Raw genomic sequence first — 25,320 nt, 5'->3', positions numbered from 1 at the left:
GTCAGAGAAATAAGAGATGTGGAGGATATTTCAACTGATACAAGTGAATCAAATATAGTAGGTCCTATAAAAGAAGAGAAGGCAGAAATATGAAGTTATCCTTATATGCCTGCAGTACTACCGGCTCTACATTTTTGAAAGGATTATTAAGGGTGTAAAAATTTCCATAAAGAACTAGTCCTGCTCACTACTTCATATCTGACAAAAGGATAAGAAACATTTTGCAGTAGGTTTTTGTTGAACTTTTTAATGATAGATACACAAGAAAGAAAGCCTTCCACCTTACTAGATTCCATTGACCTAGACGACCATGTCCACAAAACCTCGAAGCCCAGTGAAGCAGCAGGAAGATAGTCAAACCAAGACAGGTCACTTATCCACTGTAAATGAAGGGTATAAAAGACAATATGGGGATGTTTCTCATGTTTTTTCTCCCTATGTGAAATTTCATCAGAAACTATGCTGTCCTAAAGTTATTGCTGAAGTATTTCAGCGTCTTAATAAGAACTGAAGGAAGTGTAAAAGCTGCATTATGTACAAATTGAATAAGAAAAGCCAATTTTCCTTTTTTGGAAAGGCCATAATACCTACAGATACCTCATTAACTAGACATTAATAAAATGGCAAAGAAGTCAGTAAGTCAATCCTTGAGATGTCCTCAACATTTTCCCTTAGTATTTATATTTACTTTGGATATCAGCAAACAACAGGGGGATAAGACTTCATCTACCCTTTTACCTTTTTCTGTTTGATCAATTTGGGCTCATTGCATACTGGTGTACCTGGTGCCTTATCTGTACAGGTGCTTGCCTTAGGATGAATTTTCCTTAAATTATGTATAAACCAAGACGTGGAAACAGAAGCAAATTAAAAAATGATTTTAAGGCGCGCCTGGGTGGCTCAGTCGTTAAGCGTCTGCCTTCGGCTCAGGTCATGGTCCCAGGGTCCCAGGATCGAGCCCCACATCGGGCTCCCTGCTCGGCGGGGAGCCTGCTTCTCCCTCTCCCACTCCCCTGCTTGTGTTCCCTCTCTCGCTGTGTCTCTCTCTGTCAAATAAATAAATAAATAATCTTAAAAAAATGATTTTAAGAAAAACACTGTAATTCTTTATCTTCTACTGAGAATGGAATTCCCTGTTGTGTGAAAATACTACTAAATTATTTGTTTAAAAACTTTTATTATGTTTTTTGCAGTTCAAACTTAAAGTTGTTCAAAGCAGAGTCTACTGAATTAAGATGGAATCCCATCTTCATCACTTACTGGCTGGATAATGTTATGAAAGTCACTTAAATGTTCTATGTCTTAGTTTCCTACTTTGAAAATTGGTGATTATATGAACGGTTTCAAAGAGAGTTGTGGTGAGGATAGAGAGATAAAGCAGATAAAGTAATTGGCACAAAGTGCTGCATAAATGTTATCTATAATTATTAGAAATACAGTTGACCCTTGAACAACATGGATTTGAACTGTAAGGGTCCACTTATACATGAATTTTTTTCAATAAATACATGCAGTACTGTAAATGTATTTTCTTTATTAACATTTCTCTCGCTTATGTGGTTGTAAGAATACAGTATTAATACATTTAATATACAAAATATGTGTTAATTGGCTAATTAATATGCAAAAAATGTGAAAAGGCTTCCAGTCAACAGTAGGCTATTAGTAGTTAAGTTTGGGGAGAGTATAAAGTTATATGTGGATTTTCAACTGTGCAGGGGAATGGCACCCATAACCCCTGTGTTATTCAAGGGTCAACAGTAAATAGAAGCAGACTGTCTCAGTCAAGAAAGGAACGAAATATCAAAATGAGCTGGCTTGAGGTAATACATTTGTAAAATTTATCCACCTAAGAGAACAAAGCAAATAAGTAAGAATTAGTGTGCTGAAAGAATTTTCCAATATCTAATCAACATGTATCTGAGATAAATGCTCTAAAATGTTTCCAGGGAAACTTTACCATATGTACTAATATATGGGCCCTAGAATTTAGGAAAAGTTCTAGAGCATATCTTTAACTCATAGTTCAATCTAAACATGAAGAGGTAGTTTAGCAAAGAGTTAAAAGCACAGGTTGGAAGCATGAACGAATCTCAGTGTTGTTACTTAACTAGCTATATAATCTTATATGATATAATATTTGAGCATCACTTATTTATTTCTTATCTAATTCACAGGGTTGATCTGAGTATTAGATGGTAGGAAGATAAAGCAATTAGTATCATGTCTGGCATTTAACAAGTGCCTAATATATACTAGATAAAATTCATGTATTAATAAGAGTTAAGGTAACTTACTCTTCTCTATGCCACTGTGTAAAATAACTTAATTCTCTTAATAATCTTGTGAGGAAGATATATTAGGCAATATTATTTTCATTTTATGGATGAAGAACCATGCATAAACAAAGATTAGGTAACTTGTATAAATACTAATGGGTGTTTGTAGATGAAAAGGTAGGAATTAATTCAATTTTTTAACACTATATCTTTTATTCCTTTTTACTTCATTATGTTCCTTCCTATTAAAATTATAACAGATTTGATTATAGAGTCCACACCTTTATCAACCAGTCTTTGTGACTGATCTGTCTGGTCCTCTGAAACAGTGTTTTCAATTTATAAAAAAGGTTATATTTGTGATATGTGCATATACATATATATGTACACACACACACACACACATTTTCTAACATGAACTTTGTTTTGATTTTCAAATATATTCATCCAGAAATAGAGGGATACGTACTCTCCACTTTAACAATATATCTATTTTAACCATTTTTACTTGTGATAACTGTAGGAAATGGGGGGGCTCAAGCATATTTAGACCATTACAATTCAAGTTCTACTCCGTTTTTCAGTTGAGACAACACATAAGCTTTCTAACACAGGCCTATAAGGAACTCTCTTCCAACGGTATTAAGAGTTCACTTTTGGGAATCCTGGAGGTTCAAGCTCATTATATTTAGACAAGATTCAAACCTAGGCTGAAAAAACAATGAGAACTGTACTCTAAAATAATTACATGGCAAAATATAGTCAAAATGGTGTATTTAGTTTTTAAAATGGACTATTGTTCTATTCACAAATAACTGATAATACCAATAAATGTTTATCTTCTCAATTAAGACACTATGGTAATATTTTCCCAATATGTTCACTTCAGTAACCATACCACAGAACTATTTTGAGTATGTTCACAGAAATACTGTCAAATGAGAAATGACATTTCTGCATCCTGAACTTAAAACAGAAACAAAACTTATAATGTAATGGAATTAACCAAAGTTGCATTAACAGAATATTAATACCTTGAAGTAGAAAAGATATAATTGACTACTTTATCTGATTCTTTTCCCTTCCTTTTTTAAAAGAAATTAGATTGAAAAAGTTCCTGCTCAACTTTCAGTTATTCAAGAACTTATCCATTTTGTGGATTATTCATTCTTGTTCTCTTTCCTGCTTCCTCCATTTGACCATTACACATCTCCATCATTCTTGCAGAGGGTGTGCAGAAGAAGGGAAAGAAGAGAATTCTGAAATCAACCAAATATGGGTCTGTCCTGCCTAGCATGGTAGAAGTTGAAAAATCATAGCTAAATTTAGATTTTAGATTATCTGTTTGTTTTTATTTGGACTATCTTATCTATTTCTAATGCAGATGACTAAGTCTTGACAAAATGATCTTAAACCTGTAAATATAATATAGATTTCAACTTTAGTTATAAAAAAATTATTGGTGTCAAAATAAAAAAACAAAACTAAATTGTCATTAAAATCTTGGGTTAGGCTTTAAGTTGGTTTTAAGTTGATTTTAAAGTATGAAAGTAAATGTTTTTCCCCATGAAATAGATAAGTATGGAGTCTAAGTGAAGAAAACAATTTTGTCATTATCAAACATGGAGCCTAACAATAATAATAGCAACATTGATCCTTATGATCATAAATGAAAGGCAAACCAGAATGTAAGACATTTATATAATATATAAACTGTTTTTAACTCTTATTTTCTGAGTATATTTATTTAATGTTACAATTTTTACTTGACCTCATCCACTCTCTCACCTAAATCCTCAGTCAAATTTCATCCATACAAATACATTTAAATTCTATCATCTGCATGAAAATTTATTCAACTAATTTAGTCCATGTCGCTCTCTCCTAACACCTAGCATTTTAGATTATACTATGTCTGAAATTAAATAACACTAAGAGATGAGATATAGTACTTGCTTATAAGTTGAGGAGTCACTGCTTTACCATCTTATTATATATAGTTTTCTGATATTTGAGTCACTAATTAATTATAATGTCCCTGAGAGAAAAGGGCCATTCATATATTTGACAAATATTTGAGTACCTACTCTGTTAGGAACTGTACTAAACATTGGGGATACAGCATGATAAAGATGGATACATTCACTTCATTTGCAGAGCTTGTATTCTAGCAGAGGAATTTGTACAATAAAACATAGTGATAATTAATATAAATATATAAAATTATATAGTATCTGAGCAATAAGAAGCACTATGGGAAAAGATATTTAGAGCATAATGAAGAAGGATCAGAAACACCTGGGAATTTTAGGAACACATGAGTGGCTTAGTCGGTTAAGTGTCTGCCTTTGGCTCAGGTCATGATCCCAGGACCCTGGGATCAAGTCCCACATCGGGCTCCTTGATCAGCGGGGAGCCTGCTTCTCCCTCTGCCTGCTGCTCCCCCTGCTTGTGCTCTCTCACTCTCTCTCTGACAAATAAATAAAATCTTAAAAAAAAGGAAAAAAAAGAAGAAACACCTGGGAATTTTGAAGTTAACTAGGGTGATTAGGGTAAGCCTCATTATTGGTTAGGAAGATGGCATTTGAGCAAGGACTTGAAGAAGGTGAGAGAGATAGAGAAACAGATGTCTGGATGTCTGAAAGTAGAAAGTAAGAAAGTTCCAGGCATAGGGAATAGATAGTGAAGATAACTATAAAGCCTGAGTATGCCCGGTGTATTCTAAAAAAAAAGCAAGGAGTCCAGAATGGTTAAAATACAGCAAAGAAGAGAAAAGTAGCAAAAAATTAAGTCAGAGAGGTAATAGGGGTGTGTATGTGGGGGGTAAGATGAGGGTATCTACTCATATGGGGCTTCTCAAGCCATTGCAAGGACTTTGGTTCTTACTCTAAATGAAATAAAGAAACATTGAAGGACATAAGTATAATTTGGTCTGATTTATAATTTAAGAGGATCACTCTGGTCCCTAAGAAGGGTGGCCTTTCTAGGAGGAAGGCCAACTGGAGGCTTTTGTAAGTAAAGCATGAAAAGAGTTGATGGTGGTTTACTCTGGGTTAGAGTAGTGGAAGGAGTGAGAAGTAAATGGGATCTGGATGTATTTTGAATGTAAGACCAATAAGTTTTCCTGATACATTAGATCTGGAGTATGAAAGAAAAAGGGGAATCAAGGATGACTCTAGGATTTTTTTGGCCCAAGCAACTTGAATGAAGGGGTTGCCTTTAATTTAGATTACAAGTATTTCAATATGTGAAATAGCTGTTGAAGATAGAGTCCACTTTTGGACATGTATAATTTGAGATGTCTGTTAGACTTCTAAGAGGACATGTCAGGTAGGTATTTGTTTATGAACCTAGAGTTTAGGAGAGAGGTCAAGACTGTAGGTCAAAATATTGGGGATTCATTATTATATAGATAGTATTTAAACCACGAGACAAAATGTGAACACCAATGATGTAAGATAATGAAGAAAGGAGGACCAAGAACTGAAGCATAAAGGACTCCAAAATGAGGATAGGAAGAATCAGCATACGAAACTGAACAAAGTCAATCAGACAGATGGGACAAAAAATAGTGAGTATTGACTCCTAAAAGCCAAATGAAGTAAATGTGTCGAGTAGGAAGAAGTGATGAGTTGTTTGAAATGACGCTGATAGGTCAAATGAAATGATGGCCAAAGACTGCCTATGGATTTAGAAATGCGGAGATCAGGATGCCCTGACTGAAATGATTTTGGAGAAGTAGTGGGCTTAAAGACTAGAATGGTTTAAGAGAGATGAGGGGAAAGAAATTATAGATACAGCTTTTGCTGCAAGGGGGAAGGGGACATTCAGGAAAGAGGAGCCAAGAAGCTTTCTTTAGAATGGAAAAAATAACAGCATGTGTGTACACTGATTAGAGTCAACAGGCAGAGTAGAAAATCTTAATGATTTAATAGAAAGCAAGAATTGCTGGAGTGATATCCATGGGTAGGCAAGAGAGGGTGGTTATTCAGTGGAGAGACTGGCTCCAGGGAGGAACAGGAATAGTCCATCTGTACTAACAGGCAGGAATCAGAGACTATGGGTACAGATGCTTGTGGATGGGTAGATATGATGGTAAGTGTCTGGGGAAGTTATCATCTGAGAGCTTTAATTTTTTTCAGTAGAGTAGAATCAGTAGCCACAGAGATGGGAGAGAAGATGTGGGAGTTTGAAGGCAGAGGAGAACAAATGAAATAATCACCAGAAGAGGAGAGTCAGTGGACTAGGGAAGTATAACATCACTTTGGGGAAGTGTTAAGTTTGTACTTCAGATTTTTGATCATGAATTTAAGTGATATCGGTCAGTGTGATTGAGTGGTTTTTCCAGATCCTTTTAGCAATAGGTAGAGAGTTGGATTCAGCCAGGATTGTCATTTTACTGAGCAAGCAGAGTGATATGAAAGGAGAAGGGGCGTCAAGGGTGTCATGTGATGAGACCACAGAATTCAAGCCATGCAAAGAGGGCAAAAGAAAACAAACAAAAAAGGCAAGGTTGGAAGGATACATCAGAATATTAATAGATTGGTGGTTCTGATAGGGTTAAATGATGATTGGAGTTGTATAAGAAAGTGATCTGATCTGAAGGGGCACATGCACCCCAATGTTTATAGCAGCAATGTCCACAATAGCCAAACTATGGAAAGAGCCTAGATGTCCATCAACAGATGAATGGATAAAGAAGATGTGGTATAGATATATACAATGTAATATTATGCAGCCAACAAAAAATGAAATCTTGCCATTTGCAACAACATGGATGGAATTAGAGGGTATTATGCTAAGCGAAATAAGTCAATCAGAGAAAGATAAGTATCATATGATCTCACTGATATGATGATTTTGAGAAACAAGACAGAGGATCATAAGGGAGGGGAGGGAAAAATGAAACAAGACGAAACCAGAGAAGGAGATAAACCATAAGAGGCTCTTAATCTCAGGAAACAAACTAAGGGTTGCTGGAGTGGAGGGGGGTGGGAGGGATGGGGTGGCTGGGTGATGGGCGTTGTGAATTTTTTGAAAAAAAAATTCAATAAGATAGCTCATGATGAACTTGAGTCAACCTGGAAAAGTTAAATTGCATTAATTACACCAATTTAAAGAAGATAATGCAATATGAAACATTCTTGGAACAATTTCCAACCAGAATGATTAAAATAAAATATTTTGATATATAAAAGGATAAATTATAATTTTATGTACCATATATGGTGTGTGCTGTGAATTATATAAGACTGATGAATCACAGACCTGTACCCCTGAAACAAATAATACATTATATGTTAATAAAAAAATTTAAAAAAAGAGAAAGTGATCTGAAAAGAGGTTGGAGTTGGAGAATGAGATTCTTCAGTTGACATTCAATTTCTTGATATTCCTGACAGTCCCTTGATCAGACCGAGGAACACAATGAAAACTCAGCAAGTGTGTATTAAATTGGATCTAATTATATTTTCACATCAATACCCTGAAGAAATGAACTAAAAGACTTTAGAAATATGGAAAGAAATACTTGATTTTAGTACAGAAGCTTAAGATTCAAAGGTATCTCTTTCTACTCAAACATTATAAAAGACTTCCTACAAATACCAAATTTTGAGTGAGTTAGTGCTCTCTCAAATGCATTAAAATTTATGTTTATTACTTATAAATTTTGTATGAATCAGTACACATAATAGTTGTGGATAGTGCATGTTGACAAGCTTATTTTCCAAATTTCACAGATATCATCAGTCCAAATGGATCATTCTGGGATATGAGTGCCATTAGCCGATAAAAGACAAAAACAAAGTGTTATATCTTGTATAAAATAAAGGAGGAAATATGTTTATGAGATTTTAATATTTTCATCTAATATTGTATTTTCATTGTGATACTGATTTTTATTTTTATTTTTATTTTTCAATTTTGAGAAAGCAGGCAGGCTATTTGTATATCTAGTAAATTGGATTAGGTGTAGGAGCAGAAAAAAAATGGAACTTATTGAGAAAATGTTATAAGCACTTTGCTTTATTTCATCTTCACAACAATTTTTTAAAGTGGTTTATTACTCCCATTTAACTAATGGAGAAACTGAGTCTCAGAGGCTAGCCAGAATTTGAAACCATCCAACCCTATTCCAAATACTATCAAATTTTACCTGTTAAGCTGCCTCCATCAAATCTAGAATTTAAACTACTTTGGGGTGTAAGTCTTAGCTACCCAAGATTGGCAATGTAGCATTTATAACAGAGCACTATGTGTTGCATTTGTTCCATACGTACTCTCTAGGTCAAATACAAACAACCCCAGCTTTCTGGAACTGAGTTTAGTGCACACTCAAGATTGACTACATAGCATTTTTACATGGGGCACTGTAAACTGCATTTGTTCTATAATTACCTTCAGTCAAATTTCAGATGGTATCAACTTCCTGAAACTTTGAGTGTAGTTGTCAGGAATAAAGTTCCTTATTTCTGAATTTAATATATCTGCAACAAGTGCTAAAACCTAGTTCAGAATGTTTGTATTCTTTATATACTGTTCAACTGATATTTATTAGAGGGAATAGGTAGGGGCTACTCAAAATAGGCAGGGTATCAGTATGAATAAATTATAACTGATGTCTAATAATAGAAGGGGTGATGGGAAACACTACTAAGTTACTAACAGAACTCTGCAAGTCTATCATTCTTATCTTGTATAGAGGTAAGCAGCTACACATACTAAAAAAAAATTCAGTAAGATAGCTCATGATGAACTTGAGTCAACCTGGAAAAGTTAAATTGCATTAATTACACCAATTTAAAGAAGATAATGCAATATGAAACATTCTTGGAACAATTTCCAACTAGAATGATTAAAATAAAATATTTTGATATATAAAAGGATAAATTATAATTTTATTTTGGAAAATTAGTTTGTGTATAAACCTGCATTCCCCAAAGAACATTTGGTAAGTGAGGCAATACTCCACTGAGTAAGAAGTAATGATTATAGAGAGATTTCAGAGGGAGCAACCTATTGCATATGAGAAAGCAAAAGCATTCAGCAATTAGGTTATTAAAATTGGGAGAAAATGTACAGGTCAGTTACATCTTAAGAGAAAGAGAGAGAAAAAAACAAGAAAACTAAACAGACTGGAATGGTTTGCTTTACCTCTAACCACTCTAGTGAAGAGAATCAAGAACTCAGTAGGAATGTAAGCAAGGAGAATCAAAAGGTCTCCTGCAAGACTCTGCCTATTTTAGTGAATTATAAAAAGAGAAACCAAATGCAGGTAAGGTAATCAATAATTTAAGATAGTCATGCAATTGATTCTACCTTAAAGATATGTCTGGCAAAAATTTTGAGAAGTCTTTGTGACTTTGACCAACAATAAGTTGATTCACAGAGGAATCAATCTAACTTAGACAAAATGAGTTGAAAAGTGATACCTGATTGCCTCTCTCCCTTTCTCGCTCTACTTCAAAAACAAACATTCATAATAGTAAAAAGAACTGTTTAATAATCTTACTTCATATTTGACCAATGAATTTTTCCTTCATTATCAATCAACCACTTTATTGAGCACTTACTATGCCTGCATATTGATAGTGGCTATTGAGGATCTAGAAACAGTGTATGGTGCAGTAGTTCTTGTTCTCAAGGAGTTTATGCTGACGCTGGGAGGGAGTACATAGTAGTAGGGAGAGGGCTCACATGCTTCATTACCAGTTCGATTTTGTTCTCTTACAATTTTCCAGAATTTACAGAGACACAGAAGACAGGTTAATAATCACTCAGCTCAGAAAAGGCTCTGCTGTGACTTAAGGAAAAGTTATCAGTTCAGATGACAGAGCTCAGAACAGACCTCAGAAGGATGAGGGTGTGAGGGCAGTTCCTTTTTTTAAATATATATTTAGTTATATTACCAGATTGTAAACCCCATCCCCTGAGGAGTAAGTGCTAGTGATACACATGAACATTGCTTATTGATTTTATTTCTTGATGAAATAAAAAAAAAAGTTAAAACTCCTGGCATCAGGCTGAGAAGGTGGCAAGAGAACAGACCTGGGATTTGTTGCCGTCATATTCTCTAATGGAAATACAGGGAGTCAATCCTCAGTTTATTTCAACACTGTAATCTTGGGTAGAAGTGGACTCTATAGAAAGGAAAGGTAGTAAGGGAAGTGCTAGTGATTTGCAGATAAATAAGATGGTAAGAGTGTTGTAAGGGAGACATTTAATAGGGCAAAATACTAAGCTTTACTCTAAACAAATGGTCTAATGATTTGCCAGACACGAAAAAGCATATTTATTGTTAATTGATAACAACTGCATGGTAACATCTTCTCCCCAGCTCACATAAGGTGACCCAAAATAGATTTCCCTGAGAATTTATATACATACTACTAGAGTCTCTGTTCCTCTTATGCTCAAATTTTTAAAGATTTTTATCATTTAATTGGTTATTCATATCTTCTTTTTCTAGAGTGTTTGAGAGAAACTCCCTCTCCTCACTGAAATTTGAGGATATTATTTGTCAGTGTCTTGCATGCATTGGGGAAAGGGTGGAATAATTGGCAAGTTAGTAAAACACATAATAATGCCTTCAACTTGGATTGCCTTTCATTTTAACTAACAATAGTGATTTTGCCCACTATGATGCTGTTCAAATCTGTTCTTGTACAGAAATAAGTTTTAGAGGATGAGAGAAAAATCACTTAATTGCTGCAGAATTAAGAAGGGCTTTCATGTTAATTCATTTTCATTAAAGTCCTTAAATTATAGTATCAGTCTCTCTGAAGCTATGACAAATCAACAATCAGACTTAAAACTGAACCACTGCCTAATTAAACCTTATCATTCATTGTCTTGCTTTATCATATAAAACAATTTACTCTATTATGACTATGTACCAGCTCTACAAACAGGCATAGGCTATTTATTCAGAGATCACAATATCATAAAATGCATTTGTCTCTGCTAGACATAGGATTTTTATTTTACTATTGAATTAAGATCTGAGGAATAAATGATAAAAGACCCATCGGCATGGAAAGTGATTCATTTACCCATGGGTTGGGGCATGTAAATTTGGTAACAGAAAGACTTAAGAGAGGAAGGGTGATTTACATGCAGCATGAATGTTTCTTTATTGTCTCTCATCTCTCTCTGTCTCTTTCTCTCTATGTACCTATATATCTTATGTAATTGTATATTGTAGTATTAGTAGATCTTTAGTGTGTACTCAATAACCAGATGATGTGTATTTCTATTTTTTTATTACAAGCAAAAGGGAATATTTTAAAAATTGACAATATACTTGGCCACAATGTGAAAGTCAATAAATAATGAGAAATCAGTAGCATCCAGACCATGTAGTCTGCAATATAGTTCAATAAAAATAAGGTGATGATTGAAAAAGCCCCAAATATATTAGAATACTAAAAGCAACTGAGTAAACCCTAAGAAAGTAGAAGGAATGTAGTAAAAATTGCTGCAGTAGGAAGTAGAAAAGTAAAAATTAACGATGGAAAATAAACCAACTAATAGAGAGACTAACAAGCTTTATTAGAAAGATTAGTAAAGTAGAAAAACTTCTGGCAGGATGGATGATAGAAAAAGGAAAAAAACAGATGGCATGAGTAAACAACATCAGAAGTAGAAAGGAAGAAATAGGCACAGATATGGCACAGATCTATAAAATGCATAAGAGAAGACTATGGGCAATGTGTGACAATAAAATTGAATATCTAAATGATGGAATAGGTGATTTCCTAGGAAAGTATAACTTTTGAAAAAGTGACATAAAAGATATGAAGGTATAAGGATGGGAAAGAAAAGAACTGTCATATGCAGAAAATATAATTTTTTACATAGAAATTCTGAAGAATCCAGTGGTCATTATTCAGCACCATGGCTGAATATAAGATCAAGATATCAAAATTAGTAATGTTTCCATATAACATCAGCTAAAATTTTAAAAAGTACTTAAAAAATGAACACAATATAAAACTAATAAACTGCTTAGAAATAACTTTAATAAAATGTGCTCAAGTGTCTCTTGAAGGAAATCACAAAACCTTATTGGAAGATACAAATTAAGACCTAAATAAAGGTTAATAGCATATTCATAGATTAAACAATTAATTCTCTTTGTGTAAAAGGGGTCAGGAATATTTCTCAGAATAAATGATATCTGAATTGTCTTTCAAAGGTGCCGAAGACTCTGGTTGAGGAGGTACAGTTGTGAGGAGGAAGGAATATTTTGGGCAGAGAAAATAGTATTGTTCCTTGTGTCGTAAGTAACCAGGCTGATGCATTTGGGAACAATTTGGCATTACCTGAGAATGAAATGAAAGGGGATATGAGTTGGTTGGAGTTGTGGTTAGAGAGGTAGATGAAAGCTATTCATACAAATTGTGTAGATATCTTTTCTGTATACAATAGTTCACTTAAATAAAAAGCTTTTAATATAAAAGAGTATTTTTGAATTATGGAGGGAAAATGGTGAATCAGGATGTCAGGTGGCAGAAATGGATATGAAAAGTAAAGATTTGGGGCCACATGGACCATCAAGATCAGATTTAACCTCAGCCTCCAAGTGAATTAGTTTCATCATAAAAGGTCACTTATCAAATTCAAGGATATTTCAAGCAAATTTTTGCCTAGATTGACTAGTACTTGAGTGAGTCCCTGCCTCAAAATTAAACATTCTACTGTCGGTATCTAAATGCCAATACAGATTACATTCACTCATACCTTGACTCCTCCACCAGGACTATTCCAACCTTGTCAATTGTGACGCTGCCACTGCACTTATTTTTTCCTATCTACTCTTTCTTCCCTTGACAGATTCCCAAAGGATATATTATGCTCTTTAAGTAACTGTCTAGGTCTCTGCCACAGAATTCAAGGACAGCTTTTGTAGGTGTAATTTTGTGAAAGGACTGATATGTCAAAATCTTTTACTTTTTGCATAACTTCCATCAATGGCTGATATATCATCATGTTCATCAAAACTTTGTACTATACTATTTTGCAGATTGCTTCACTATGTCTAGCATGTATTTTTGTATAAATATTTCCAGAATACAGAGACCATAAGCACAGCAAAAACTTCCTAAATAACATTCACAAGGACTTCTAAGGATGCTCACACACTTCTTTCTGAATCAAAGAAGTGTAACTTGCAATTCACTTCCTGGCAACAAAAATTTCTTGATGTAAGAGTGCAACTAGATTATTATAAAATAACATGTTTCTTAGGAGTTTTGTGTTTATATTTGGGGATGATTTTTTTTCTAATCCTCTTGAAAAAAATAGATATTTATTTACTCAGACTACTCAGCTAAACCTGCCTGAAGGCCAAGGGATGTGTTATTTTTGGCCATATGATATCTCTCAGAATTGTAATTTGAAATTGATGTGTGAATGTATTTAAGTATATAAGCAATATAAGTACAGAAATATCTACGCACACAAATATGTGGCCTATAAATCTATTCTTAAAAGAATAAAGGTAGACAATGTCATCTTTCAGTGCACCTAAATCTAGCTGCCATTCTCTCTAAGTCAACACATGGTCCTTTTATAATTGTCTTCCTAAAAACCCTCTATGTGGTAAGTTAGGTTGATGTAGAAAGATGTGTGTGTCCCTGTTTGCACCCTATTGTTTTCTTCAGATGAAATGTTCTCCTTTATTCAGATGCTACTGTGCCTCAGGGAATTCCTCAAGCCATAGCCTTTATTGAACTATTCCGTAATAACAAAATAGTATTGAAGTATAATTGATACACGAAGAACTACATATATTTAATGTATACAACTTGATGACTTTGGACATATGCAAATACCAATGATACCATCATCACAAATAAGATAATAGACATATCCAGAACCACCTAGAGTTTCCTTCTGTCCCCCAACTATTTGCTTTTATGTGATAAGACATTTAACATGAAATTTGCCCTCTTAACAAATTTTGAATTGCACAATATTGTAAAGTATAGGCATCATGTTATAAAATGGATCTCTATAACTTATTCATCCAGCATAAAGGAAATTTTATACCCATTGAATAACAACTTCTTTTTGTCCTGTCTGGGCTTAGGTATCATTTCTTAGGGCAAATTTCCCTAACCACACCAAATGGATTTATTCCACTGGTATACATGCCCATTCACATCCAATGTATCTTCACTCTAATTTTTTATTTAATCATCCATAATTACTTATTTAATGTCTAATGCATCCACTAGAATGTACGTTTCACGAGGGCAGAGACCTGTTTTGTTCACGCCTGTTCCTTTGGCACCAAACATATTGCCTGAAAAAACCGAAGCAACACACACATGCACACACAAACACACACACATACACACACACAAAGTTTAACCAACTTGCTTAATGATGGAGGGATTATGTTTTATATCCTAAAGTGCCTAGACATTAACTTTTTTGATTAATCCTTGCTTTATTCTAATAAAATGAGGAGCCACATTCATATGGAAGGAAATCAAGATTTATGAATATCTGAGGACACGGGAGACTCCCACAAACATTTGAAGGAAAATGTCATCAGCAAGAATATCAACATCAGCATCAGCATTTAACAACATCACCACACATGTAAGTTTGGCCAGAAATATAACAAATACTACTGAGCACTTATTACTTTCCAGCTACTGCTCAAGACATATCAGTGACCAAAACAGAAAAATCCCTCCCGTCTAATAACAAAATTTATATTCTGAGGCAGGAAAAGATACGCAATAACCATAATAAATAAGTAAATTCTACAATACTGAGAAGATGGTCAGTGCTATGGGGAAAATAGAGCAGAAGGGAAATTGGGAGTTCAGTTCCAAATAGGGTGAACCGGTAGGCCTCACTGAGTATGCTGGAAAAAATTTTACTCTGATTATGAGAAAAATAAACAGTGTAAAGTTCGTAAAATGTTCTATAAAAGATCAAATCAGATATATGAATACAGAGGGGGAAAAAAGGCCTGAGTGAGTCAGGGACTTTAATAAGTGGAGGGGAGAGAAGTTTTCACTTTGATTTATAGTTTAATTTTTTTTGTCTTAATAAAATTTATTGTTACTTCTTAATTTTTTTAAACAAATGTTTTATTGATGTTTCAACGTGCATAGAAAAATACACACAAGCTATAAATATATATCTTAATGGATACTGTATAATAAACATTTCAATGGATATCACAAAATAAAAAGAAAAGCAGACTAGAATTTTGCAACAAACATAAGTAACAACTACCTAAGCCAGAAAATTAAACATGACTAGCAACCCAGAATCCCTTTCAACTCCTTCCCAGGATAATTTGCTCCTACCTTTTCTGGGTAACTAATACTCTGAATCTCAAAAATATCTATATGATGCTTTGTAGGTTTCTCTTTTGAGGACTTGTACTCTATTAATACATTAATTCCTGGATAATTGATATTTCTGATTTTATTTTAAGTAGCATAATATTTTCAAACTTTATTTTTGTAAACTCTTTTTCTGATAAATGGAAATGCAATTGAATTTCCATTATTATCTTATAGCTAACTACCTTGTAAATTTATTCATATATTAAAAGTTTATCTATAAATTATTTAAGATTTTCTGTGAAAAATGAGAACGATTTCTTCCTTTCAAGCTCTTACATCTTTTTTCTTCTTGCCTTTTTCACAGCCTATATTGTCAAGTATAATGTTGAACAAAATTGATGATAGAGGGTATAATTATTTTGTTCCCAATATCAGGAGGGAAGTGTCCAATAGGTCACCATTACAAAAGATTTATAGTTTAAGATTTACCTTTTCAACAAAATTAACTTCGAGTTACAATAAAATCAAATAAAAAGTGTTATTTGTATATCATTTGTTAAGAGAAAACAAAGCACATTCTTAATTAAAAATTCAAGTTATTTAGAGATAAGATGAGAATCTTACCATTTTTACTGATGTCGAGTTCTTTAAGATTAACTAAACTAGCAATAGTGGTTGGCAGATTTGAAAGATCATTATCAGGAATACTTAGTTTTCTTAGAGCTTGACAGTTGAACAATTGCTGTAAAAGAAAATAATGATTAATTAGATCTCAATTTGATTAAATCCTTTCATATATAAACTCAGAAACAAAATTCAGTTCACCATTTTTATAAATGGGGTAATAAAAGGGCCAGCTGCAAAAGTCTCACCTCCCACACTCATACTCTCAATTCTTCTCAGAATGCTTCACATTCCATCTCCATGTTCATGCCTCACTATTCTCTGCTATCCAAGTTCAAAACACAAGGTATTCTATTTTTACCCTTCTGTTTACTATTAATGTTAAATTTGCCTTTGATCCTACTGATTTTTTTCTTTCAAATACTTTCTGGAGTTGTCCCTTTCTTTCTATTCCCACAGCTACCAGGATAATCTCAATTCTCTTTCTCTGCAACCATGTAGTACTTCCATTTGATCTTGTTTGACAATTTTTAATATAACATCAAAGAACTGCAATACAACTGAATACATGGGCTCACATTTCTTTTATGTCCCTCCACACTGCTTCACAAATATCTAGCAAATGAAATATTTAACTTTTGAAACTTGGTAAAAAAAATAACTAGTGATTGGTTCATTTCTGCCATCAGTCCAAAGTACTACATGGGGAAGAGTCAAGTGTTAAAGCAATAGTTCTCAAATCGAGCATGGTTTGTTTTATTTATTTATTTATTTATTTATTTATTTATTTATTTATTTATTATGTTATGTTAATCACCATACATTACATCATTAGTTTTTGATGTAGTGTTCCATGTTTCATTGTTTGCGGATAACATCCAGTGCTCCAAGCAGTACGTGTCCTCTTTAATACCCATCACCAGGCTAACCCATCCCCCCACCCTCCTCCCCTCTAGAACCCTCAGTTTGTTTCATTGAGTCCATAGTCTCTCATGGTTCGTCTACCCCTCTGAATCCCCCCTTTCATTCTTCCCTTCCTGCTATCTTCTTCTTCTTTTTTTTTTTTTTTTTTACAGGTCCAGCATGGTTTTAAACATTGTTAAGTGGAGGTGCTTATTTAAAATATGGATTCTTGGACTTTACCCAAAGAAGTACTAATGACTTAGGTCTGGGATGGGGGTCAAAATCTGCATTTGTAATCAAGCACTCTAGCGATCTAATTATTTTGATGTACATGTTTCCAGTACCACATTTTGGGAAAAAATGTTAGATTTTTTTTTTTAGCCATGTCAATCTTATTTTGACTGCTCAAGATATGAACAGTTGGGACAGAATTTCTTATTCATTTCTGGAAGAATTATCTTTTTTTTTTTTTAAAGATTTTATTTATTCATTTATTTGAGAGAGTGAGAGAGAGAGAGAGCACATGAGAGGGGGGAAGGTCAGAGGGAGAAGCAGACTCCCCGCCGAGCAGGGAGCCCGATGTGGGACTCGATCCCGGGACTCCAGGATCATGACCTGAGCCGAAGACAGTCGCTTAACCAACTGAGCCACCCAGGCGCCCAATTTCTGGAAGAATTATCTTAATGAGATCTTTTCTATTTGACATTTCTAATCCTATTTTGCTGAATTACCACAGATAAAGCATCTGGTATCCATGACTATGCAATTGGCCCACAGTACATTTAACTACCGTTTGTTCTTTCATGTACTTCATTACTTATAGGCAAAAACAATGTAGTACGTAGTTGTTATTTCTTAACTCATTAGCTTTCTAAAAAGTAAATTGTGCTGGTTGTTACTTAGATAAAATATACAGTTTCTTCTTTTGGTTAGCCATTTTTGGCTCCTTACAAAGATTATTTCCAATACTTCATGTAATGCTAGAATTTTGACATGCTACACAGAAGTGTTGCTACCTCTTTTTATGAAACCTAGAAAAGAGAACTTTGATGGATTGTTTTCATTAACTACTAACTTTCACTTTAAAAAATAGAAAAATAAATGTCTATACTCATGGTAGGCATTAATTTAAACATTTGCTCAGTCTCTATCATTCTCTGAGGAACATTAGATCCACATGCAATGTGGTTAATTATAGATTTATAGATTTTAAAATTTCAGTTGACTCATGACTGATCTTGGTAAAAGATGTACCAACAACTCTTTAATCTGATTACTATAACAATTTTATACAAAATTCAGACAAATGATTTTCAAAACGTTTTTTTTAATTCAAGTTTAATCATCTCAACTAAATTCTCAATTTTTCTCAAGAATTAATTATAGGTCTTGGCTTTGTCGAAGATTAATTGACCATTAGTTGCGGGTTCATTTCTGGGTTTTTTATTCTGTTCCATTGATTTATGTCTGCTTTTGTGCCAGTACCATACTGTCTTGATGATTACAGCTTTGTAATAGAGCTTGAAGTCCAGATTGTGATGCCTCCACCTTTGCTTTTCTTTTTCAAGATTGCTTTGGCTACTCAGGGTCTTTTGTGCTTCCATACAAATTTTAGGATTGTTTGTTCTAGCTCTGTGAAAAATGCTCTTGGTATTTTGATAGGGATTGCATGAAATGTGTAGATTGCTCTGGGTAGTATAGACATTTTAACAATATTTGTTTTTCCAATCCATGAACATAGAATGTTTTTCCATTTCTTTGTGTCATCTTCAATTTCTTTTATCAGTGTTTTATGTCTTCAGAGTAGAAATCCTTTACCTCTTTGGTTAGGTTTATTCCTAGGTTTCTTACAGTTTTTGGTGCAATTGTAAATGGGATTAATTCCTTGATTTCTCTTTCTACTGCTTCATGATTGGTGCATCAGATTTCTGTACATTGATTTTGAATCCTGCGACTTTTCTGAATTTGTGTATCAGTTCTACAAATTTTTTGGTGGTGTCTTTTGGGTTTTCTATAATGGAAAAAGTCTCTTCAACAAAATGGTGTTGGGAAAACTGGACAGCAACATGCAAAAAAATGAAACTGGACAACTTTCTTACATCATACACAAAAGTAAACTCAAAATGGATGAAAGATCTAAACGTGAGACAGGAAACCATTAAAATCCTAGAGGAGAATACAGGCAATAACCTCTTTGACATCGGCCATAGCAACTTCTTATTAGATAAGTCTCCTGAGGCAAGGGAAACAAAAGCAAAAATAAACTATTGAGACTTTATCAAAATAAAAAGGTTTTTGCACAAAACTATTAACAAAACTAAAGGCAACTTTCAGAATGGGAGAAGATATTTGCAAATTACATTGTTTGATAAAGGCTTAGTATCCAAAATCTATAAAGAACTTATAAAACTCAACACCCAAAACTAAATGATCTAGTTAAAAAATGGGCAGAAGACATGGATAGACATTTTTCCAAAGAAGACATACAGATAGCTAACAGATACATGAAAAGGTGACCAACATCACTCATCATCGGGGAAATATAAATCAAAACTACAATGAGGTATCACCTCATACCAGTCAGAATGGCTAACAACACAGGAAACAACAGGTGTTGGCAAGGATGTGGAGAAAGGAGAACCCTCTTGCACTATTGCTGGGAATGCAAACTGTGTAACCACTCTGGAAAACAGTATGGAGTTTCCTCAAAAAGTTAAAAATAGAACTACCCTAGGATCCAGCAATTCCACTACTAAGTATTTACCCAAAAGATATAAAAATACTAATTTGAAGGGATATATGCAACCTGATGTTTGTAGCAGCATTATTAACAGTAGCCAGATTATGAAAAGAACCCAAATGTCCTTTGACTGAAGAATGGATAAAGAAGATATAGTATATATACACAATGGAATATTACTCAGCCATCAAAAAGAATGAAATCCTGCCATTCATAAACAACGTGGATGGAGATAGAGACTATTGTGTTAAGTTAAATAAGTCAGTCAGAGAGAGATAAATACCATATGATTTCACTCATATGTGGAACTTAAGAAACAAAACAAATGGACATAGCAGGGGGGAAAAAAAGAGAGAGAGAAACCAAGAAATAGACTCTTAACTATAGAGAACAAACTGATGGTTACTGGAAAGGAGGTGGGTGGAAGGATGGGTTAAATGGGTGATGGGTATTAAGGAAGGCACTTGTTGTGATGAGCACTGGGTATTGTATGTAAGTGATAAATCACTAAATTCTATACCTGAAACTAATTTACATTGTATGTTAACTAACTGGAATTTAAATACAAACTTGTAAAAAATGAAATTAAAGAAAAAGAATTGATAGAGATCCCTATATTCTTCTCCAATTTTATTTTATTTTCTTTTTTTAAAGACTTTACTTATTTGAGAGAGAGAGAGTGCAAGCATGAGTTGGGGGGAGGGCATAGAGAGAGGGACAAATAGACTCCCCCTGACACGGGACTTGATCCCAAGACCCTGAGATCATGACCTGAGCCCAAGGCAGACACTTGACTGACTGAGCCACCCAGGTGCCCCAATTCTTCTCCAATTTTAAATGAAGCTATATCAGGAACAAAAGCTTTGGAAACTCCTGAACACCCTATTACATGGAGAATCTAAGACTCCTGTGGTATAGAGGCTAAGAGCATGGTGTTTGGAATCAGCTTGATGTGGGTTCAATTCCCATGCATGTAGTTACTAGCTGTGTGATCTTGGGCAAGTTACCTAACGTCTCTGAACTCTATGAATTTCCTGATTTGTAAAAATGGGAAAAATAACATTGCCTAACTCAAGGGTTGTTGAGATGATTAAATGAGTTACTATATTTCATTAGTTTTAAGTACTGCATTTTTTCACATATTAACATCTTTGATATTTGTAATGAATCTTATAGTCAAGAGCAAGTTATAATTTTGGGAGTTCCTGGGTGGTTCAGGCAGTTAAGTGTCCAACTTTTGGTTTTGGCTCAGGTCATGGTCTCAGGGTTGTGAGATCAAGCCCAAAGTCAGGTTCTGTGCTCAGCATAGAGTCTGCTTGAGATTCTCTCTCTCTTCTGCCCCTGTCCCTGCTGACTCGCTTTCTCTCTCTCTCTCTAAATAAATAAAATCTTCAAAAAAAAAAAACCAAGCTATAATTTTTAAGGAATGTATCTACCTTTGTGGTACAATAATGACATGTCTTATGATCAGTAGCCTTGGAATTAATGAAACGAATCACTTGTAAAAGTGTAAAACTGTGTTTGGCACATCGTAAGAGCTAATAACTGCTGGCCATTCTGAATATTTGTATACACAGATACAGAGGCACACTTATATAGTAATCTATTTCTTATTTTTCTTTTTTTTTTTTAAATATTTCATTTATTTTTTTGACAGAGAGAGAAAGCACAAGCAGGGGGAGCAGCAGAGGGAGAGGGAGAAGCAGGCTTCTCCCTGAGCAGAGAGCCTGATACAGGTCTTGATTCCAGGACCCTGGGAACATGACCTGAGCTGAAGGCAGACACTTAACCAACTGAGCCACCCAAGCGCCCCTGTATCTTATCTTTCTAGATCATGAGGTCTTTGAAGCCAGGAGTCATGTCTAATTCATCTTGGTATCAACTTGTTTCACCTTTGTACATGCCAAAGTGGCTAGCACCATGTCTTGTACATAGTGTATGCTGCATAAATATCTTTGAAAGTATACTTAGATAAGTCAAGGGAAAATGAGGACAGAGATAAATTCCAGCTGAGAGTGGTACTTCACTGAACTGGAAGTTTCAGATAGGTAAACAATCTCAGTGGAATCTAAATTTCATAAACAAAGCAGTGAATTTTGAATATGAGTCATGATGTCTACAAATTGGCAAAGAAATTAAGAAGGCATTTTAATGATTCTTTCAAGATTCAAGCTTTGAATGAAAATGAAATAGAATGATTATGAACTAGCTGTGATTCTTTCATATAGTATAAAACAGCAAATATAATTAATAGCTAATTAGAGTAAGACTGTTAATGGTAATGGTTATCCTGTCTTTCATTTGCTAATGATATTTCACATTTCAAAAATATTAAAACTGTTTTGAGTCTTAAAATATTTTTGCACTGAAGTGTTCTCTTTCTTGGGTGAAAGAAAAGAATTTAACTCTGACAGAAATTGGTTTGAGAAGAGTATGCAATTTAAATTACTGACTCCAGAAAGCAATGGTTAGATATTTTCTAAGGAGCTGACAGAAAAGATAAAGGCCTGAGTGTAGAAAATAAAACACACTTAGACCCAAAAATGTATATTCTAAGAGGTATATTATTCATTTATTCATGGAAAACCATGAATTGATATTTGCTACAAATGAGATACTATGCTAAGTGCAAGGGACACAAAGTGAATAAGACACAGCAACTGAGCTCAGATTGCTTACAATTTAATATTTACACAATAAATTAATTAAATGTGAAAAAAAAACTGTGTGAAGATAAATATCAGGTGTTATGTAAACACAGAAGTAGGATATCTGCACCAAATTATGTTGATAGTGGTGGGGTGGATTCATGAAAGTATACCTGGAAAGGGTGATGAAAAAATGGATCACCCAAGACCTGGCACAAGTTAGGCAGATGAAGACTAAAGAGGGATAACATTATAACTTTCTGTAGCATCTAGAGATACTCCCAACTCAAAGAATGTGTAACCTAATCTAGTTTCAGATGATTTGTTTTAAAGCATGAGGAGACTTGGATCTTGGAGTGAATGCTCTGAGTCTACATTTACATGCGTTTAAAATATATTTAGTGAATACCTATTATATGCTATGGTCCATGTTCATCATTGAAACTAAAGGCATGAAATGAGGGACACCTGGGTAGCCCCAGAATCTGACTCTTGATTTGGGCTCCTGTCATGATCTCAGGGTCGTGGGATCGAGCACCTGTGTGGGGCTCTGCTCTCAGCAAGAGTCTACTTGAGATTCTCTCTCTCTCCCTCTCCCTCTGCCCCCCCCCACCCATGTGTGCTCTCTCTCTTTAAAATAAATAAATACATATTTTTTAAAAAGGCATGAAATAATACTGTCAATTTCTGTTTTTAGCAGTATGGTGGACTAAATATTCAAAGAACATTTTAGTTCAGCAAAGCTACACACACACACACACACACACACACTTTTAACACATAACTAAGCTCTGGCTGTAAAGTACAAAATCCCTCAAATTCCAGAATAACAAGAAAATAATAATACATTGGGTTAAGTAGGTCTACATTTAACTTTTGCTCTGGTGATATATGTTGGTCTACGGTGCCTGAAGGCTTAGATATTTTTGCAAACAGGGAAGGAAAACTGCTTGGGGTCTGAACAAAGTGGGAGATTGGCTTATAGACGACTCCAGTTAGAGTTGGGGTTTCCTAAGGATGATATCATCTGTGCATGAACTAGAAAAAACTGAGTTCTTCAAAGAGGGTCAGTGGGGAAGGCATGCCTTTTTCAGTTTTGACTCTGAGTTAAGTGAGAAGAAAGAAAAGAAAAAGAAAGGAAGAGGGAAGGGGAGAGAAATAAAGAAAGAGAAAGAAAGAAGAAAGGAAGGAAGAAAGGAAGGAAGGAAGAAAGGAAGGAAGGAAGGAAGGAAGGATGGAAGGAAGGAAGGAAGGAAAAACAGGGAGAAAGAGGAGGGAAAGAAAAAAAAACAAGAAAGATAAAGAAGAAACAAATAAGGAAAGGAAAGGAAAGAAGGAAGGCCAGCAGGAAGAAAAGAATGAAGGGAGGGAGGAAAGGAAAGGAAATGGTACAAAAAAAGGAAAGGAAGAAATAAAAACAGAAAGAAAAATGAAAATTAGCCTTCTAGGGCTTACCAACCACAGCCTATCTTCCCCTGAATTAGGGTCTGGAATTCACAGTATCTATAAGGCTCCCTAAAACCCAATCCAGAGTTACAGGTTGTCTTAGATTACTATTGCCCCCAAATGCCTGGTAAAAATAAATACAAATCTCCTCTGAAGGAATACACTTTAAATTCAGACCTCAATGAATTCCCAAAGTTAAAGTTCTAAGAAATATGGGATCACTTTTTAAAAAAATCACTGAATATAAAATTAAATAATCAACTGAAGGAGATGATGCAGAAAAACAAATAATCTTGCTTCTAAATAATGCAGATATTAGAATTATAAAACACAAAATGCAATTTATATGCATTTAATAGGTTTAAAGAAATAAAAACCTGATTTGAAAGCATGATGATAGAAGAGGAGATTATCACAGAGAGCTCACAGATGAGAAGAATAAACATTGCTGGAGAAAGTAATAGTGAATAGATGTTAAGAAGAAATTAACTGAATGAAAAACAAGGGGATGGAAAGTAGAAAAGACTGGTTAAATGACATGAAGAACACAGTAAGACAGCTTTTAAAATTTAAGTAAAATTTATTAGAGAAAAAGATGAGGTGCCTGAGGAATTCCAAAATTGTTGAGAGAAGCTCATCTTCAGATTGAGGAATCTCAAAAAATTCTAAATAAGTTAAATGAAAAATAACCTACATCTAGACTTACATGAATTTGTAGAGTATCAAAGGCAGTAGATCTTAAAATTATCAAAGAGAGATTACCTTCTAAAGATCAAGAGTGAGAAACAAAGCAATGACTCATGAGATGTTATTACTAAAATACTAAGAGTAAATAATATAATATTTACAGCTATTTTTTAGAAAAAGGGCAAAATAACAGCATTTTTAGATAAAGACAAACTGAGTTTACTACCAAGACACTTTCACTAAAACAACTGTCAAAAGATATCTTTTTTTTTTAAGATTTATTTATTTACTAGAGAGAGAGAGTAAGAGTGTACAAGCAGTGGGGGAAGGGCAGAGAGAAGGAAAGGGAGAGAATCTCAAGCAGACTCCCTGCTGAGTGCAGAGCCTGAATGCGGGGCTTGCCTGAGTCAAAATCAGGAATAGGATGTTCAGCTGACTGAGCCACCCAGGCACCCCTCAAAAGATATCTTTTAGGAAAGGGGCGCCTGAGTGGCTCAGTCGGTTAAGCGACTGCCTTCGGCTCAGGTCATGATCCTGGAGTCCCGGGATCGAGTCCCGCATCGGGCTCCCTGCTCGGCAGGGAGTCTGCTTCTCCCTCTGACCCTCCTCCCTCTCATGCTCTCTCTATCTCATTCTCTCTGTCTCAAATAAATAAATAAAATCTTTAAAAAAAAAAA

At 34.4% G+C, this 25,320-nt stretch overlaps 1 protein-coding gene across 5 annotated transcripts in view; it reads right to left on the bottom strand.

Annotated features, from left to right (window-relative positions):
* The window catches only part of LRRC7 (leucine rich repeat containing 7), a 508,503-nt gene that overhangs the window by 242,182 nt on the left and 241,001 nt on the right, over positions 1-25,320 (bottom strand). For all 5 annotated transcript variants that reach the window (XM_081818633.1, XM_081818631.1, XM_031041667.2 and 2 more), the window contains exon 4: positions 16,220-16,337. In XM_081818633.1, coding sequence (XP_081674759.1) covers positions 16,220-16,337 — 118 coding nt within the window. The remainder of the gene's footprint in view (positions 1-16,219; positions 16,338-25,320) is intronic.

This window comes from Leptonychotes weddellii, chromosome 4 (assembly GCF_054177405.1).
Source record: "Leptonychotes weddellii isolate Sample4059 chromosome 4, ASM5417740v2, whole genome shotgun sequence".
NCBI lineage: Eukaryota > Metazoa > Chordata > Mammalia > Carnivora > Phocidae > Leptonychotes > Leptonychotes weddellii.
The sequence above is the reverse complement of the archived record's forward strand: the minus strand, read 5'-3'. Positions and strand labels throughout refer to the sequence as shown.